The following is a 20,571-nucleotide window of genomic DNA, read 5'->3' as shown; positions in this document are numbered from 1 at the left end:
AGAAGAGAGAAGAGAGCGGAATGAAAACACAGTGTCAGCATTTTAGCACAAACTGTCAGCTTCAATGTCACAAAACATTTTCTTCAGACAAACTAACAGCGACGTGCATTTGTCATTTTGAAGAAAACAATGAGATACAGCGCGGTAACACGGAAAAAGACCAAGTGGCTGTGCGCACACTAAGCTGCTCTCCGGAGTCAGAGTTTAAATCAAACTGCATGAAAATGAGTCGCTGTGTCATTGGAAATGACACTCATTCATCACCTCGCTGCGTCTTTTCTCCCCGCAGAATTCTGGTGTTTGGCAGCATCGACACAGCGGCCCAGTGTCTTCTGACTCTTCACAACAGCGATGGCTGTCCGGTGCTCTGCCTCAAGCACTCGCAGCGCTTCCTGTTCGCTGGCCTGCGCAACGGAGACTTGATGGTCTATCCCAGGAGGAAGAGCGGTGAGACTCGCATTACAGCTGAGAGCTAGACTTGTCCTCAGCTCCACACACTGACTTCCAGTCACCACCAAACTTCTTCTATTTGTATCGTTACTTTCTTTCTTTTCCTCCCTTTCTTTCTTAATTCCTTGCTTCTCCGATACACTTTCGTGATCTTCATTCCTCTTGGATTTCCTCCTCACTTTCTCTCATTTATGCTCACTGCCTTTCTCTCGTTCTTTCCTTAGGGATTCACGTCCCATCTCTCAAGTTCTCTTCCCATCAATCTCTTCTATTTTTTTTCTCCCTTGTCTTCTCGATTGGTCTCTCCCTTTTTCATCTGTTGCACCAACAATTTATTATTTATTCTCATCTATTTTTTTACTTTTTTTACTTTTTTATTATTTCTGTCTTGATTCCTCATGACTTCTTTCTTCTTTCCTTTTTCCATTCATCCATCTTGTCCATATTGCAAACGCTTCATTCACGCATCTATTAATTTTGTTTTTTGTCTTCTGTTCTCTTCTTCTTTTGTTTACACCAGAATACTGTTGCAGATCCTTGCCCCCTCACAAAAAAGAAGTGATAGAAAAACACTGAAGCAGAGGGGAGAGTTTTGACATTTACTGACCATAAAAAATTGTTTTTATTCACGAGAAGTAAATCATCATCCCTCCTCACGCGGTCTGTCTCCTTACATGTATGGCAGGAATGCACGACTAGAGTTCCGTGAGCAACGGATATGAGTCATAATGAAGTATCTTTCGACATTTAAAAAAAAAAAACCTTTATGTTCATGGCCGCCTCCATGATGTGTTATGTGTTATCTTCTTGTTTCAACGTTTCCACTATGTATTAATATGTTTAATCATGTGTGAATTGAACTTTATAAAGAGACCACTTTCTGAAGGCATGGCGGCTCTCATTTAAGTTGTAGCGCTACGCCACGCTCCTTTACATGTAGCGGGAACCTTGTATTGACAATGCTTCAATTGCAAATATGTGTTCCATATGTTTACCATGTTTTAGCAGCACGTGTATTTTTACTCACACATATAAGTCGAATTGAATATCTGCAATAGCAAACCCAAGTGTTTGGATGGCTTTGCTCAAGGTCACTTGTGTAACTATGGGAACTTAGCAACATCCCCGCAGAGTCTGAGGTCTATCGGGCCAGCGGGATCACAATAACTCTGTCACAATGTTCTTCTCACCAGAGCTACAGAATGTCAATACATCCGCTTCCTCCTGCGCCGGTCTCCTCCTGAGCGGAGAGGATGATTAATTACCGCGCAGGAGCCGCCGATTAAATATTGCTATTCATGCTTTGTGTAGAAGGATAGAAGAAAAAGCTCCCAGCGGGAACGCAGCAAGGCTGATAACGCCGCCACATCATTTACACCTCACAACTTCTCTTAAAGAGATTGTTGTTAAATATTAAAGTTTCACCAAAAAAAAAAAAATGTGTTCCATGTCGGGAATTTTCTTCCACAAAATACTTAAAAGGGTGGAAGAATGACCTTTACATGGTGCCAAGCAATTAACCTGAGGAAGTCACAAAGCAGTGGCGGGCTATTGTGCGAGGCACGGCAGACATAAACAACTCCAAATGTTAATTAAATGACCAGGCAGGGTACCTTTAATTTTACTTCATTAACGCGCAGCATGTGCACAGCTTTGTTACCACCAATAATCCATTGTATCTGCAGCGTGTCATCGGAACACCAAAGGAGAATTTTCACTGAAGCCGTGAGATGAAAAGAAGAGAATGAATGTATTCACCCCGTACTCGCTCCGTGAAGAGCTGGATGTGTAAACACACGTGCTTAGTTGCGTTCAGTGTGTTTCAAAATAAGTGACGCTCGTATTCAGAGAACATTGGCATGAAAGCTTAACATTACCAGATCATTTAGCGTGTTTAAATTGGCTGGAAAGTCTCCCAAATGCTGCTTAAACCTGCTGCAATGCAACCGAAAAATAATAACATTGGCAAATACATTGAGTGAGTGTATGTTTGGGGTAAAATAAAAGTAGAGGTGCATTCACTGTCCTCATCATGGAGTCTCATTTTCCTTTTCCAGATCACCTGTGGGACGATGACTCCCGCAGATGTGTGATCGTGGGTTCCGAACCGGTGAGAACCATGTTGGTGCTGGACGACACGGTGTGGGCCAGTTGTGGGAATTCTGTCACCGTTTTGGAAATCTCCACTTTCAACACTCAGGTAATTCAACTGTAGTTAAAGGTGGATTTCAATTCCTCCCTTAATCCTCTGTCTCACTCCTCAAGATTAGCCCTCAAAACCAAATGTTAACTGAGAAATGGGACACCCCTTAAATGCAGATACGTCCTCAGACTGTGGGGGTCACATCGAGAGAAAGCGGCGTTCAGTAAATCACACTTTGCACTGAAGAGTCGCCATCATGACAGTTGCTGGCTGCACTTGATACTTGACACCATGGACTAACAAAGGATCAAAGAGGAAACGCGTGAAAATAACTTTGATTTGTGTTGAGCCGCTACTGTTCGGTCACCTGCCGACCGTGCAATGTGTCAAATGGTGTTGTTGATTTGAAGCGAAAACCATCGTTCAGACCTGCTCTGTACGTTGTTTCATTGTGTCGTCACATCACTCGCCACTATTCTAACACAATAACATCAGCAATAACTATCTATAATAACTCTGCAGCTGCAGGAGACAACATTAGCCATATTATACTATTATATACTATTATACTATACTACATGCACAAGCATGTTACACAAGCGGTTATCTTGATAAAACAACTACATTATAAAATGGGCATAAACTTGGATAATACAATGGTTTTCCGATGTTTTTTTATTATTTATTTTTATTTTTATTTTTTTACATTTGTAGTTTGCTTTCTTCACCACTTTGGATGCTATTTTTTACTAGCTGAAAATAAACAAAGCATTCTGGGTATTCCTCAATCTTGAGGAAGGTGCCGGCGTATCTCAAGAGTGAGGAAGATACTTCATCTCAGTCTTGCTCCTCAACTTCTTTAGAATCGGGACAGTCCCTGCACTTCGCAGGAGCACGCATCCTTGAGTAACTTCAAAAATAACAAGATTTTTTTTTTCCTTTTAAGAGCAGGACAGTATTAAGATTTGTGGACTCAATATGGACAGAAACAAAAAAAAAAAAACTAAATAGATAGATAATAATAAATAAAGAAAATAATAATTTCAAATCATTTGGAGATGAATTTTATTTAAGATATTTAGCATGAACACTTAGAGAAATGGTCTCATACTTGGTGATGTCCGAACAAATTTCGCTCAGTATTTTCTTGGTTTTCCTAGGACTCTCCTTTAGGCTGTTACAAACTCAAAAATACCTGTTATTGTCTGAACCGCACGCCTCAATAATTCACTGGAGGAAACAAACATGCACATTGTCTCCAGCGTGCTTTTACATTTATAAACGCTTATTTCCTCAGGTGTACAGCTGCACATTAGCATCATGCAGGGTCAAACCTTATCTGCTGGTGGTGGACAATACTGAATGACAGTAGAGAAACTCCACCAGGTCATGTTAATAGTGTATTCAGATGCAGTACTGCAAACCATTACCATTTAATTATGGCTCCCAGATGTGTGTGTGTGTGTGTGTGTGTGTTTGTGTGTGTAGTTATACAAATGGGCAGCTGGGCTTTTATTGAGAAAAGGCAAACAATCCCAAAATGAATAATATGAAGGCAAAAAAGAAAGATGATTGTAAAAGTGAAATGTGCAGTTTGGCCTGCTTTTTGAAATAATTTCCAATAGTATTTTTTTCTAGAATATCCTGACCTGTACCTGGATTTGTCTGACACTAGACTTGTAGGGTTACGCCGGAGTTCTATGAGTATGTGCGATCCTTCTGACGGTCCTTTCCCTGGACTCTGCCCTGCACTTGATAGAGATTAACCCAGCTGGATGAGAGGATGACCAATGGAACATTAGTAGAGCCTGAAGCTTCTCCACAATTGTACTTCACACTTGAGCAGGAGCAGCGGGATGCATGTCCTCCCAGCCTGCCGTCACTTAGCCACAATGGCCCGCAAGCCCTACGTTTCCCCAAGGACCACCCTTAGGTGAGACACAGACTTCAGACAGAGAAGTCATGGCAGTGCGCCCTGCTCAATCTCAACAGGCCGAAACACTTCCATAAACCTTTCCCGTGGCAACCCACTAGAGAATGGTCTACTTCTTCCCATTTCTCACCCTTAACACAAGCACTTTTGAGTTTGAGTGAGTTTGAGATGATTTTGAGTGTCTGACGACGAAGTGAGAAGTGGTTGACATCCCTAAGAATTGGGGCAGAACTACATGACGTTACGCTATATTCACGTCATGCGTACAGACAACGTAAGCGCCATTGGCTGCCGTGGCAGTTGCCCAACTGGGCCCAACTGAAGCCGCAATTTTTGCGGTGATACATATGTCAGAGGTATGTCAACTTTACCGTTCGCCTGAATGCTAGCCGACTGTTGTTTGTACTCATTCATGTTGTATTGCTAATTTTGTCGGACCCCTCAGGTCTCTAACGTGTGATACGAATAGGAAGTAAGCGAGCGGAGGAGTAGTTCCTGTTAATGTTCCTACTGTCCTGTCTCCCGTTGTTTTCAAGTTATTCTTTTTAATGTTATTCTATACACATTTTGGTAATCGTGGGAATCTATCCACACTTCATATACTTGGTTTCAAGTCAGCTCCAAGGCCCCGTCGGTTTGAGGGGATCATTTCAAGTGATGAACGGCAGGTGCCCTTGGTCTTAGGAGTACTGGGACACACTGCACTTACACATGCAAAAACGAGTGTTCGGGTGAGAATTGGGCCAGGCCCCTCTTCTGTCCATCAATTTCGCAAGATTGTTCTGTCCGTTAAAAAGTCTCCTCACATTCCTCAGTGATCGTGATCAGCATGGAGAATGAAGAGTGCTATGCGAAAGGACATCTACCCTTTCATACCCAGTCCAGCCCTTGAGGGGACCAGACTTAATCAGCTGAGTGGCGCACTGCGAAGTCACAGTTCTGCTCCACTGTATCTCCTGCAGAACTTAACAGGTCAGCTGTGATTACCACTTTGCTAACCTTGTCTTCCTCACTAATGTGGACCCCGGAGGATTGACTAGGGAGCGAGACTCAAGCTAGTCGAGAAACCACAATTCCAAGCACCGCTCCGAGTAAGAGGAGCGGTGAAATACCATTCATTTCACATTGTTTTCCCAATCTCCACAAGTACATATTTAACCCTGATGAAGAATTCATGAGCGACTTTCCAGAGTCCTGTGCTCTTGTCTTGTTTGACGCCTGCTACGCCCCCGCGCGACAGTGCTGCAGCTTGAAAATTTAATCGCCTGGTGCTTTTCAAACTGAAACTAGCTTTTTACTGTCATTTCAAAGAAAACAACGCATATTTGTGGCAATATAGAGAGACACCCTCCCAGAGGATAATTGCTGCTTTTAAATTCTGTGTATTTGCACTTTTCTACAATGGCATTATGCACAAGATCCTTTTGGGGATGTGAGAAAAAATAATGATGACCTGTGCACTTCAGGCGCCGGGAGGGAAATTAACACCAGAATAGATGTGATGTAACAACAAGCTAAATGAGAAACCAAATAGCAAATGGAGCAGTACTGTATTGTACAGTCAAGATGAAGTGTTTTAACAAAGAGTATGCTGTCGCATTCACACAGCAGGCCTAGGCCCAAAATAGACCCATGTCCATCTCATTGCTTGCTGTTCCACTTCATGCCTCTTTCCTCGTTGCTCTCTTAACTGCGTCCCATTCATTCAATTCTCACTCCGCCCAACTAGAGGTGCGACATAGAGAATTGTTTATAATCCAGTTTCTTTGCGGCCATTGTTTCAACTGGTTAAAATTCCTCCTTCCTCTAGGTCCAAATTCTCACTCGCCAGGTCTCAAATGGGGACCTTTTTCAGGTGGAATTTGCCTCCAATGTTGACCCCAAATTCATTTTTCCACAGTAGACAGACTTAAATGATTAAGAGTGCTGAATGAAATCTCTTTGTGTCGACCTCTTTACAGTCATGCATAAAATATGTATCGACTGCGCAGATTTTTCTTTAACTCTGAGTCAGTGCACAAGTTGGTGTCATGCTCTTGCGTTCACTCCTATTCCAATGCCTGTGCCTGTGCACTGCCACTCACAGTTGACCCGTCTCTGTAGCTTCTCATAGCATGCTAATGTTTCATGCCACGTCTCAGACTCCCTCCTGAATGAATATTGCTTTTGACAGCCTTTTTGTAGATGAAGACAAGCAACCACGATACTCCAACCAACTAGTAGAAGGTCGACAGCAGTCAGTATCTGAAGTATGATTCCTGTAAATGCACCAACTTGAAGAGATTACTCTCCTCTCTACCAGGCATGAGTACCGCTTTATTGAGCTGTCCGGTTTTACGCCAAAGAGCTACCATTAAACGCATCCTTGCACTCGGAGTCTTTACTGAAAGCAGGGCGGATTACGATAAGGTGCCACTGGCAGCCTACATTGATTTCTGTAAGCTGTTCGAGTCCCACAGCTGGGAGGTTCTCTGTAAGATCCTGGAAGTCAAACAGATCCCTCTTCCCTACCTGGCATGTCTGACTGTATGTCGTGCCTTCATTTTGAGAGCGGGAACACTGGGCTTAGACTGCATCCGTTATCAACGTCTTTTGCATGGAGCGTAGAAACGGTTGACTAACCAACAAAACCCTCTTGGTAAGTTGATCCCACAATTCTGTGTTCAGAAACTTGTGGGTTTCTTGAGTCCAAGTGAGTTGAAATTCTTCTATAAGGACTTTTCTCTCTTGCCTTGTTCAGGCATAAACTACTAAGCTTGTAAAATGGGTGCCATTTGCAGGGCAAGGCATATAAAACACGCAATGCTTGTTTGGTTGTAGGAATTCACTAGCTGTGAATTGGTAGATTTGGACTTTTGTCCGAGGGCCACACAACGATGGAGAAGAAGCAATAACATGACATGCTTTTCATTAGGGGGAAACAACACTGAAAGCCGCTGTTTTGACTGTAAGAAATTCCTAACAAAGGAAGCTTAAAATTAGATCTATTTCAAGATCGTTCGAAATGTCAACTTGTCAACACGAATGAATAAAATCTATTCAAGTTGCAGTTTGCAGAGAGGAGGGTACCTGTTGCGAAAATTGTTCATAAAATTCCTCTTCGTCTTTTTATTATTATCCTTATGTGAGATCTGCAGTCGAGGCCGGGGGAACAATTCTCAGAAGAGCTCGAATGTATGCCCCATCGGACACCAAAATCAGTTTCAAATGTTCTTTCCTTAAGAATTCAGACAGAAAAATGGGCCCCAGTAAATATTTCACACTGGGACAAAGGGGTTTATGCTAGAGCACCAGTATCTATGGGTCTATCTGTGCATGTGATAAACATATGTACTTGGTGCCTTGAGTCAATGTTGCTAGAACATGTTTCTGCCCACCTTTTCACCAAAAACAAAGTTAGAAAAAAAACTAGAGTAGATTAATTCGGAGTTCACCCACGTCTTCGCTGACCCCTCCGGTCCTCATCTTTTTGACTACTTTCTGCATGCCAATATCACAAAACAAACAGCTGTATTCTAACATCCAGGGAACACAGAACAGGTGTTATTTTAACAAGCTAGGAAAAAAAAATCTTCCCAATTAAACATTTTTTATTTATTTCAGCCACATTATTTGAAACAAAACAGACTAGCCAAAAACACTGCACCCCTCGTGATGCGGCTCGATACAAGCTATCAATTGATTTCTTTCTTCCGGTTTTCTTTTCTCACATCCCCCCTCAGGTGCTCCAAGACTTGGTGTGACTTGGAACAAAGATGACGCGTTCGCTGAAGTAATGAAGGACTGTTGAGATGCTCGGGTGTTTGTACCTCCAGCTCAGGAGTTGCTTGCCCCTGTCATAGAAAATAATTCTACGACACGGTGGCTTTGACAGTGAAGGCTAGATTGTACAGTTGTGGCATTCACCGACTCCACAGTTACACCAGCAATGTAGTGGTGCTGCAGTGTGCTTGCAGATAATTCTTTTCATTCCAGTTGAATTCTTGCAAGCAATTGAGATAGCTGCCGACATTTCTCAATGTCCTTTAAATGCATAGCATGTGTGGACATCTATCTGTGGTGAAGCTCTTATATTTTATTCACGATGAATATGGCGATTGCCCCACCACTTGTAACTGTGAGTCTGACATGGGTCAGACTTGCAGTTACGAAGAGTCATCTGATATCGCTAGGGACTTCCAGTATGGCGGCTGGGCGATACGACGTGTTGAACAGGAGGTCTGAGACGGGTCACTTATTTCTCCCCCTAGTCAACTTGAATATTAAAGACATGGTGGGGGAACAACAACTAAGAGCCAGAGGCAAGTCTGCCAAAAGAGAAGACGACTTCGAGGGTGATCACAAGGTGATGCTTAGCCTGCTAGTTAGCATCGGAGCGATACATTCTGAAATTAAAGCTATTAGGTCAAACATGAAGATGGACAGATTTTGTATAAAATTCACCAAAGAAAAGGGAACTCACTGAAGTCAGAGAGGAGGTGAACCGCCACCTATTCGACATTGACACTGAACTAATACTACTGCCGTGTCAGTGCTAAGGAGGCGATAGCGCTTGCTCTTCTCCACCAAGAACAAATCCAGAACAAAATGTTGGACATCCAATTATTGGCACAGAGAAACAACCAATGCATATTTGGAATACAAGAAGGAACCACGTGCTTACATGCCAATACGGAAGCTGCAATTTCCGCTTCCAAACCCCTCCACCAGCGAAACTCAGTGTGTTCTTTGACAACAGCCCTGCTACTGACAACAGCGGCACTGAAGCTACAGTGGACTTGAAAAAGAGGGGGCTTGTCACAGAGAGAGTTGCGGAACTGAAGACCACAGCTCACTCAAAAGACGTCCGGACACCAACTCCTGGACGAAGGTGCAGCAAAAGTGAGACAGACACAGAGAGAGAATCAGAGACATGTTGCTCAGCTACCGTCGTGATCGCAGTAAGAAAAGACATCAAAACTATTTGCGATCGCAGCAAGACTGTCATTGGTTCATGAGCAACATGTTTCATAGTTTCAGTCTGATCTAGTCGAAGTAATCCTTAAAAGATGTTCAACTCATTTTGGGGTATTAAATTTAGAAAGTCTGTCAGATTTGTCTTTTATTTACTGTAGTAATTTAGTTCCTGGCTCAATAATTTTGTGGAACAAGTGGACACTAATCTTGATAAACCTCTCAGTAAGTAAACAGATTGGATATCTCTGGATGGAGGGGAGTCAATCGGCACAGAGAAAAGGATCTTCCTCTGCCATTTAAGACTCTTACTGATGTTCTCTTTTTCAGGCACTTGTTTAGAGTGCTTCATGTGTTCTTGTATTGCGGTGTGTTCGGGACACTGTGACATGCTAGTAATAATAATATGGCACATCAGGTTTATAATATAGTATGGACTGTACAAACCACACAAGAAAGGTATCCCTGGAATCACAAATAGTTCTGAACAAGCTGAAAGAGGCAGGAATGTTTGATATCCGTCCACCAAACAATTGACTTTACCGTCACATACCGTCTACTGTCGGCTTGATAATCTCATGTGTTTCAGTCAGACAAACATGGAATGTGAGATCAGAATGCAGGATGTATCTGACCATGCAGGTGTTCAAATAAGAGCAGTATGGGATGCACCAAAAAATCATGTGGAATCAGTGCATTTGGAGCGCTTTGGTGTAAATAAAAGATGTGAGGAGTTCGTGATTCAAGTTCAGAACATTGCAGAGTTTGTGTCATGAGTACGTCTCCATGCTGTTTTCAAAACTAGTTTAGAAGTGATCTTCATGCATTTTTAACCTTATTAACATTTCTACGGCGCAGACAGCACCACTGCACCCGCAGTGTAGAGACTGGTGCCGCTTATCTATGAGCAAGACCTATTTTCCTTCTTAAATTTAGTGATGTGCAGTCTGTAGTCCGGAATTTACGATAGATTATTCTTTAATACAAGTAGTGGAATCCCCACTGGATCTGAGAGCAGCAGATATCTGCAACTTTAAAAAACCCTCAAAATGAACAAATCCGATCAAGGAATACATCAAGAGGCCCTTCCTAAAATCTAAATATGCAAAGCGTTTACATCATTAATGCCTTGCATACTCTGACTCTCTGATGATTGGATCTTATTTTTCTTTTATGTGAATTTTTGAAGAAGCATTGCATGGAATCTTAAAGGAAAATAACATCAGTGCCTGGATTTTCTCCATGTTGCATCGTGAGGTCTTAAGGATGCAAGGACATATATCATAGGAGGTCAAATGTAAAAAGATCAGAGCTGAGGCGTCAAACAGAAAAGATAATAAGGGCTGGGTGCGCTGAGAATCCGGATCTGTCAGTGGTTGTTGTTTAAGGAAACCTATTGACTGATCCATGTTCTTGTTTCAAGGGTCAGAGGTCATGGTTAATGGCTGGAAAAACTAATATGCAAGGGCCATTACCTTGCAGGAGGTAACGCTCCGCAGAAGTCTGGCGTCCCCCTGACCTGAGACCTGGGACAGTTCATATTTGTAAAGAAAGGAGGAGTAGTATGTGGAAAGGAATGTGTCCTGCCACACTTGCTTCCTGACCTGAAGGTGGATGGATGGATTTCACACTCTTTGCCCAGCAATACGACTCATTCCGCAATGTTAATGTTTCACCTTGATCAGTTCAGCGCGGCTGTTTCCTCATTCAAACCTCATTTGCAATGCGTAATTATCGCTTTTTTTTTTTTTTTTTTTTTTACTTTATTGTGCTAATCCATTTGGCTCCCCTTGAAACACAAAGAGATGCTGATGCAAATCCAGCAGACACACTCTGCCGCAGAGTCAATTAAAAGAGAAATCACATCAAAGAATTTATTCTTTTTTTACCTAATTTCCAGCAAAGAAGGGCCCACCGGCAAGGGCACGGAAACAGGTGTTAATCCCCGTCCGCCAGTCAGGTTTTGGGGAGGGGAGGGCTGAGTTACCATCTTCGCCCGCTCTCTTTCTCATTGGCTAATTGCTCGGCCTCATGCAGCTCATGCACTGGCAGTGATAGGGGCTGTGCCATGATGCCCAAACCACCCGTTGTCACGCCGCAAACCACAGGGCCTGCGTGTGTTCTCATGATAAGGCGCATCGCAGTTATTTCAAGCTGCTCATTAAGGCTCCGCGCCTCAAACTCTGCATTTCCATTGTACTCTTTCGGAGATAGACCCCGCAGGACAGATGCAAAAACATGCACTTGCGTGTTCAAGGAAATTACAGAGTCAGAAAACAGTGTTGGATACGGAGCCCTGGAAGTGACATGGATATGTTTATTTTTTTTGGATATGACATGCATCATTTTTTTTAGCCGGAGATAACAGTTATCTGGAGATAATTTTTATCAAATTTTTATTTTATTTTACCGCCTCCCCTTGTTCTGTTCTGTCTGTTCTGCTCTGTTCTATGTGTGGAGGTAGAACTTCCACCTCATGAGACCTAAGTGAACAAAAAATATGAACGGGAATCGATGGAGAGACTAACCCTCTTAAAGATCTCACATATGATGTCTGTAAATTTGAAAGATACATTGTAATAGGTCACATTGTAAAGGTCACAGTAAGTCGTAGCTTTTACCTTTGATACCTTTAGCGTCTGACTTAGCACCGGATCAGTCAGATCCTGCTGTGATGTCATACACGAAACGTTTGATTTGTAGCACAAATAATTACGCATTTTTACAAGCAAAGAAATCATAAATTACACGACAAACGTAGTCACAACTCACATGATTATTTGTCATTTAAATCAAGGTACAGCAAATGTGTGATACAGGGCATGAGGCATAGTACATGCCCCATAGACATAGACGACATTGAGCTATGTATAAAATACAACATAAATAACAACAAAAACCAACATAAACATCGGGCCATCGAGTTAACAATGGGAGTGCACACAATTGGAGTGTAACATAAGTCCCTGAGATTCTAACATCTCATTGTCCATACTCCGATGGCCTGGTGGATGAAGCTGTCCTTCAGCCCCCGGACTTCACAGCCTTCTTCCTGATGGTAGCAGATTGAAGAGGCTGCATGAAGGGTGTGAGGCATCTTGCATTATCCGAACGGCTTCCTGAGTGAGGCGGGATGTCCACACAGTGATGCACCTGGTTAGGATACTCTCTATGGCCCCTCTGGAGAACAAGCACATGATGGAGTCGGGACACTGGCTCTTCTCAGCCTGTGGGCTTTCTTGACCAGTGGTGAGATGTTTCTGGTCCAGGAGAGGTGCTTGGCGATTTAGGCTCCCTATAGTGGCCATTCTTCTCCCACACTCCCTTGGAGTCCTCGTGCCCGGTGGCGCAATGGTGCGCCAGTGCATTCACGATGTTGAGTTTTCGTTCCAGAGGCCTGGTTCGAAAGCGAAAACGTGGGGCCCGACTGGGAACGGTGCTGTATTACCTTTCTCGGACCTAGGTGCCAGCATTCCCGAGATATTCCTATACTTAAAACGTAGCTGCAGACCACTACTGTCGCGCGCAGAGCTGCAGTCAAGCTGTTTATTCAGAAACAGCAGTGTCTAGTTTCTTAGGCTGTATGTTTTATTTTTATTTTAGAGTGAATGCAATGGGTGCGTTGACCAAATGGTGCGGCACAGAAACATGACAATCTCTAATTTTGTACTCGCACTTGGCCTCTCTCGTATGATGTGCTCATAAGTACTTTTGGAATTTGTGTGAGACTCGAAAACATGGTTTTCTATCCATTGTTATTGCATTAATGCAGAGTAAAATCACGGCAAGTTACTCATTTTCAACTCGCCATACTGCCCAAACCGCAGACTGTTGACACATGAAATTCGTCTCAATAAGAGACGAAAGCCTCAGGATTCTCACGATGTGCTTATTTTATTTCTTTTGATATTTGTTCGGGGTGTTCATTTTGGCCAGAATGACTCAGTGACTCATCTGCGGAGCCTGTGAGAGTGAGAGGGGAGGAGGAGCGGCAGAGTAGGGGTAAGGTCACAGGCAACTGTTGCGTACACAGCCGCCGTCGCGACACACTGCATTCACATGCTGTTTCTTCAGAAGCAGCATCGTCTAGTTTGTTGCAAAATAATGTATTTATTTTTGCTCATGATCTGCTTTACAGAAATTCGAAGTTCATCCAGAGCCACTGGTCAGTGTTGCTCACATGGCCCGAGCAGGTGGAGGTGTGTGGATGGCGTTTTCGGAGGGGTCCTCCATTCGGTTGTTCCATACAGAAACCCTGGAGCTGCTGCAGGAAATCAACGTCTCAACGCGCTCCACGTTGCTCAACATTGGTATGAAAACCAGCCCTAAATCTTCTGTAACACAGTGACTACTCTCGAGATTGGTCGCACTGCTGACAGTTCCCTTGGAAATGAACTAGCTAGCGTTACACTGCGTGATAGTTGTAATTGCGCCTTGATAAAACACAGAACAGAAACCGCAGGTTGCTGTACAGCAAGCGCTATCTTTTTCAAGGGGTTGTCAATAAGGAGATCAATACACCTCAGACTCCAGGGGCCCCGGAGAAGCAGGAGAGGTTTTTCCGATATTATTTTACCTCCAACAGCACATGAATCTCATTTTCATATCAACAGTTATAACTCAAAAATGTATTTCAAGTGCCTGTAAATATGTTTGTGATTGGTTCTCATAGCGTGAAACATGTTTTCACAGTGAGAAAATGAATAAAGTTTGGAAAATATTTAAACAAGCTGCAGTCACGCAAGCTGTTAGTAACTTCCGAGCTTGGGTTTGTCGCTGACCACCACATTGGCCTGGTTACGTCTCTCAGTTGCACTCTTGTTGTGTCCTTCCTTAAACATCAGTGGACACTTGTGTATCGCTGCGAGTGAGTGACAGTCGAATTCTCAACATGATTAATTACTGTGATACTCCAGAATCAACCATTTTGACTTCATATAAATTTCAGCTTGCACCGTTGTCGAGGTTATCAGTGGAAAACCAATCTTCTCCACAAATGATTTTCCCGTCCAGGCCTCTCTTCATGTCCAGCACTTTCCTTACTGACCTGAATTAGCCTCCTCTAAGGCTTTTATGAATCCATAACAGTGTCACACTGTGGGAAATTGGGATTAATAAAGAAGAAAGGTAATAAAACGCCACCTAGACATATTTCCATACAGCCAGTTCCCATGGTAACGCTTGTCTTTCTGGCTGCTGCGCTATCGTGTCCAAATTCTTCCCCATTTTTCTCAACACACACCTTCCATTTTCCTCCTCTTTGTGATAATGCATGGCTTTCTGTTTGTCCTACTTTCATTTGCTGGGCTGTAAATCCTCTCATCCTCCCTGTCTGCGCGCTCACAGCAGTCTGTTATGGGATGCCACAGATATCTCTTGGTTTCTCTGTGACTTCCTTCATCATGACTGAAATATTTACCGCAGTTTTTTTTTTTTTTTTTTTGAAGCAGGATGTACTGCAGGAAACAAATTAAATGAGAAAACTTTATTGTCATTGTTTGTGAAGCTGCAAGGCATAGCATCTGCTAATCCTTTTTTTTTTAGGTTTCATGGAGATGCGGTTTGTGGTTGAACATATGCACCTGTGTTTGGGTCTTATTCTCACAGATGATGCACATCGTGATTGATCTATTCAGAACAATAGGAGTCAAGGATGCTGACACTACAACAGCAGTTTCTTCAGAGCAAGAAGGAGCTAAAATGTTTCTTATTCTTTTTCCTTTTGTGGTAGCTACAGCATTAGCAAGATGAAAGGCCAACTTGTCTTGGAATGTGACATGTATTTAGGAGTTATTTATTTTAAAGATAAGACTCTTCTTGACCCTGAAGTGCATGTACATAATTCCCATGAACAATCTCAGATTTATGGATGCTAGAGATGTAAGAAAATATTGATGCGCTTAATGTTTGCGATACTTGATTGCAAGATATTGTATTGATATTTTTACTGAAATATCGCAATACTTGATAGTGTGACATCGTCTTGATATTTTAAGTCAGCTATATTGATATTTAAGGCTTACGTACTTGGATATGATGCTGCATTTGTGACATGTTTCATGCTAACAACATTTTCTTTCTGTACACTGAAGTTAGTTTGTTGATAAAGTGGAGCTGTTCATTCCACTGTTGGGCTGCAATATTTAACTGAAAGTCAAGTATATAACAATACACTTGTTTTCATACACATAATATTGCACTACATTATCTGATTTTCCCCCGTAAAATGATGGATCTTGTTAACAAATATTACAATATATTGCTGAACCTAGAGTATCACGATATATTGCAATGTATCATATCAAAACTCCTGCATCGGAATCTGTATCGACAATACAATACAACAATACAAATCCACTGGATCAGAATGTTGCGTTAGTGACGACATTGCTTCACTGGGATCTGAACCCACAACCAGTGGCAGCTGGTGAAAAAACTTCTTGGAGGTGGACTCACATTCAAAACATCTGAATACATATGACTTAATAAGAACGGCAGCTTATCATGTTACACTGAATTTATGTTATAATTGGTGTTTGGAGCTGTAAAATATTCGTCTATGAGTTAACATTCACTAAAACGCACTGAAAGTTTGGCTAGTTGTCACATTGAAGCAGCAGTCAGACACTTAAGTTCTCTGTATATTACAAAAATAGTTTTTTTTTTTCAAAATATCTAAAATAAATGTAAAAATATTGTTAATCTTGTGTGAACATTAAACATCTTAATTTTCAGAAAATGTAAGAAATACTTCCTCTTTCAACAACGATGTTTATATATTGAGCATTTTGTTGATTTATTTATTTTTTGTCTCAGTCAGTCAGCCACACTAGCTGCCCGGGCACTGTCGACATCATGGCAGAAAGGCGGTGATACATAAATCCTACTCCTTTCTAGGTGCAGGTCAAGTGTGCCCCAACATCACTGTGTGCATCACACCAAAAAGTAGCCAATACGCTGTTTGAAGTGGGACTAAGCTTGAGGATCAGGGTCCATGTGGCATTGAATTGTTGCGGAATGTAGTTGATACATTTGCTGAGATATGCTGAGCTATTTTAGGGCGAAGGTTTGCTCAGAATTCCTTCACCCCGGAAATCCTTGTTGTGGTGACTCATCTCTTGCAGCACGCTGAGTAAATGAATGGCACAGTTGAGCCAGTTATGCAAATAACAACAAGCTGAGTGTGACAACAAACATGTAAATACATATGCACACGAATGCTCTTTTTGTAACTCCCACAAGTGTCGGTTTAATTCAATTATGGTGAGCATGGGTGGTGAATGGCTCTATAGATAACAAGGCCGGAACGGGAGTTGAGTTGAGAAGAAAAAAAAATCTGCAACAATGTTATTTTTTTTCCAGCCCTTTGTTAACAGAAGACAAATGATCTGCATTTATAATAAGAGCGTTCCATTACTGGTCCCTGAGTCCACCCATGGATGATGTGACTCTTCTCTAACTATTACAGCCGTTCAGTAGTGTCTTCGCCGAGACATAAGAATGTCTGGGCTCTTTAAGTCGAGCAACTCAACACTTCCACAGTGACATCATTGACTGTAAGAAGAAATTGCGCAACATTAATGAAGTGATTTCCGATGCTCTTTCCCTGTTTGCAGGTCAACAGAACATGCGAGTGACGAGTCTGCTGATTTGCCAAGGGCTGCTGTGGGTGGGAACCGCCCAAGGCCTGATTATAACACTCCCAGTTCCCAAACTAGAGGGCATCCCCAAAATAAAAGGTACTGATGTCTGACGTCAATGATGTTTGTGGATGCTATTGTGAACTTAGGTTATGACTGAACTCAATTCCGTGGCATCTTATGCTGTGAAAACTAAGTTAGGGAAACACATTTCGATGACAATAAGACAATCTGAACGGTGAAAGCCTCTTGTATAACAGCAGAGAAGGAAATGCAGAAGTCAAACAAATCTGCACTTGGTGCTTCCAGACTCTCCCTGGTATCAACGGGTTTTGGCTCAGAGACAAGCACGACAAATATATATGACTGATTATTCCTTTTCTCCGCTCGGCAGGAAAGGGAATGGTCTCCCTGAATGCTCATTGTGGTCCCGTAGAGTTCCTGGTGGCCACCAGCAGCTCTCTTTCTCCTGATCTACTGAAGCGAGACTCCGTGGGAGATGGCCCGGATTCAGCTTTTGGAGGCGAGGAGCCCAGCGACACGTCTTCTCAGGAGTCTCTTCAACAACCGTCCCCCTATCCAGCAGAGGGCCGAGGAAAGGGCAGAGGCATTCTGCTGCAGTACAGGCTGCGCTCCACGTCTGGACTTCCAGGGCGACCACTCACAGCCCTGGTGGATGAAGCATCCGACTCGTCTCTGGAGTCTTTGGAGCACAGTGTGGAGGACGGCTCTATATATGAGCTGAGTGATGACCCGGAAATGTGGGTTCGTGGGCGATCTGTGGAGAAAGACGGGGCCCGTAGGGACAGGGTTATATCGGCGGCTGTCCTCTCTGGGGGAAAGGGCTTCCGTCGGCTCACAGGTAGTACTCAAGCAGGTACAAGGACAAGCGGCGAGAGTACGGAGAACGTTCTAATGGCCTGGCAGCTCCCATTGACAGTATGAAGTGTGCAATGAACCACACAGTGACAGTTGTGTTTAGGGTTCTGCCCTCTAGATCCATATGGAAGGCCAGGTGTTAGCGCTCTCACACACTTCTTTAGGCACTGAACGGAAGGTACATCAGCGACTAACATCTTCCAGTCGAGCTGCATCGATAAACCTCATGATCACTAATGCCAACGCGTCACCATATTGACATGTGGCAATGCTTCTGCGCTGACACTTTTCAATCTGCCATGCTCGGCGGACAAGGAAATGGACGGCTGATCCTGTGGGAAAGTCCCAATCGGTTTAAGGCGCAGGGGACAACTGCAGGGAGCACATTTGCATCCTCTTCTCAGCCTTCACAGCACCTTGTGTCCCACCTAATGTGAATGTCCGACGCCAACTAGAGTGTCAGAGAAAAAAAAATAACAAAAAAAGTATGTTCCAGAATGTGTAAATACTAAGGTATTTTCAGGTGAGCTTGAACAAAACATCATGAACTGTGTTTACGATTGTGTTTATGCGGTTTATCTGGTCATTTTCATCCCCTAAAAACCCTCTTTGCATGGAACCACCTGCTATTGAATCTAAACATTTAGCCTATTACCCGAATGCCAGCAACATTTGTTCAGTGAAGCTCTATTTCAAGTGTCTACAGCCGGCTAAGACAAATGGATGACATAAAGCAGCACTACGTAGTTCAAGAATATTTGGTTTTGACACCGCCACTGGTAAAAGAGCGTAACAACAAACTGTTATGAAGCCCCGCGTCTGCAGTCCCGCTTCATGTTTGTTTGGGAGGATGGATCACGGACACTCAACAAGAGTGTGTATTCACTCGTGCGATCAACCACAAAACCAAAGGGAATTTTAGATATGTTTTCTGTCGTTCGGTATAAGAATTTGAGCTCAATCATTATGGCCAGTAAAGAAAGCCTGAAACAAGCGAGCGGCTCAAGAATTTGAAAGAAGACTGGCTATAATAAAGGGATGTTTGTTCACAAAGTGCTTCACTTGAGAGAAGACAAGGTCTTTTTTTGGTTTGTTTTTTTTACGTTCTTACATTATAAACTCAGCTTGTGATCAAAGAGAGTGTGATCACCACAACGTTGATTTCTTTTCAGTTGAAAGTGAAGCCAGATTTCAGGTCAACAAGCTAGCGTTCTTCAGAGAGTTGTACACTAGAATGGCAAACGGGGATGATGTGTGATATGTTGACGTCGCTCAGTAGGTTTGTGGTGTGTCTGCAGGGACTGCAGAGAGACAGTTGTGATGTCACACAATTGAGGTGGTGCTTCAACACTGCTAATAAAATTAAATTTACTATACCCATCACAGCTAATCCGTTTGTCTGGCTATATCAACGCTAAAGGTTGGTATAGAAAATAAAACCGCTTTAATAAAGTAATTGCCTGCAAGCCAATTCAAGTTCCGTGTGAGCGGAAAATATGAATAAAATAATTACTCGAAAAATCATTTAAAAGAATCATGAAATTCTACGTAGTGTTGCTTTATCATGGTTTACACAAAACACAATTCCACTTCTGATTTTAGAATACAAAAGAAACATTCAAACAATCATGAATCGTGGGTACAGAACCTTGTAATTCGAACCCAGAACAAGACCAAGGAAAAAGCAATGTTAAGCTGAAGGTAAGTAGCTTCACTGCTATTGTCAGCCAGGCTGTCTCACAGCTCTGTGTTCTTTCTTTTGAAAGCTCTTTTGTCTCCATTTACCACCTCAGTTAAAGTCCAATGCACTTATACTATACTACTCTAATGTACGACAGTGTTGACGCTCACCAAGCAATTCACATGTATAGTCTGCAGATCTGAATATGTGTGAGACATGTCAGTGACAAGTGACTCTGTGAGCTGTTCAATATTGTGACTGTGTAAAACTCGGCTATCAAATGAAATGCTCGTCATGTGAAATCACTGAAACAACAGTATGGTATTCAGCGTTGTCAACGTCTGCAAACATGTAAGGAAGTTAAGCATTTAATGTGCCGAAGTCACGTGTATTATCTGGAGACGGTGAATATTCATGACTGGTCCAACTGTACTAATGAGAATTTGACTGTAATTAAACTAACTCCTTTGAGAAACAAGGAGAATGGCAGTGTTGTTGTTTAAATGAGGGAAGACGCCGACCTCCCTAACAGTTGCCGTCGGGTTGGACCATTTTAATGAGCTGTATTTGTTTTATTTGGGTCGTGGGTGTTGCAGGTGGCACTGAAGTGTGGCTTTTGCTCCTTTGTCAGAATATTGCCTGGAGTTAACCACCGCTCAAAGGCGTCCCAGATGTGTTAAGGAAGACACATCCTCAGATTTGCAAATATTTGTCACTATGTTGCATGTCAGAGAGCGTTTTGTCGCTTTATAATAGGGCGCATAAATCATGTGTAGCGAGTTATTATTATTTATAAGATGGAGTTCAACAAGCTGCTGGCTGGTGGCGCTGCTGGAGCAAGGTGTTCATTATATTTTACTATTTGTCCAGACTGGAGGTCGACCAATATGAA

At 42.6% G+C, this 20,571-nt stretch overlaps 1 protein-coding gene across 2 annotated transcripts in view; it reads left to right on the top strand.

Annotated features, from left to right (window-relative positions):
* Window positions 1-20,180, top strand: part of arhgef10la (Rho guanine nucleotide exchange factor (GEF) 10-like a) — a 149,304-nt gene extending 129,124 nt beyond the window's left edge. For both annotated transcript variants that reach the window (XM_053869071.1, XM_053869070.1), the window contains 5 exons: window positions 290-447; window positions 2,508-2,650; window positions 13,618-13,789; window positions 17,096-17,218; window positions 17,514-20,180. In XM_053869071.1, the coding sequence (XP_053725046.1) occupies window positions 290-447; window positions 2,508-2,650; window positions 13,618-13,789; window positions 17,096-17,218; window positions 17,514-18,064 (1,147 nt within the window). In that variant the 3' untranslated portion in view covers window positions 18,065-20,180. The remainder of the gene's footprint in view (window positions 1-289; window positions 448-2,507; window positions 2,651-13,617; window positions 13,790-17,095; window positions 17,219-17,513) is intronic.
* The last annotated feature ends 391 nt before the right edge of the window (window positions 20,181-20,571 follow it).

Source organism: Synchiropus splendidus, chromosome 6, assembly GCF_027744825.2.
Source record: "Synchiropus splendidus isolate RoL2022-P1 chromosome 6, RoL_Sspl_1.0, whole genome shotgun sequence".
Taxonomy (NCBI): Eukaryota; Metazoa; Chordata; class Actinopteri; order Syngnathiformes; family Callionymidae; genus Synchiropus; species Synchiropus splendidus.
This window is presented reverse-complemented; position numbering and strand designations above follow the sequence as displayed.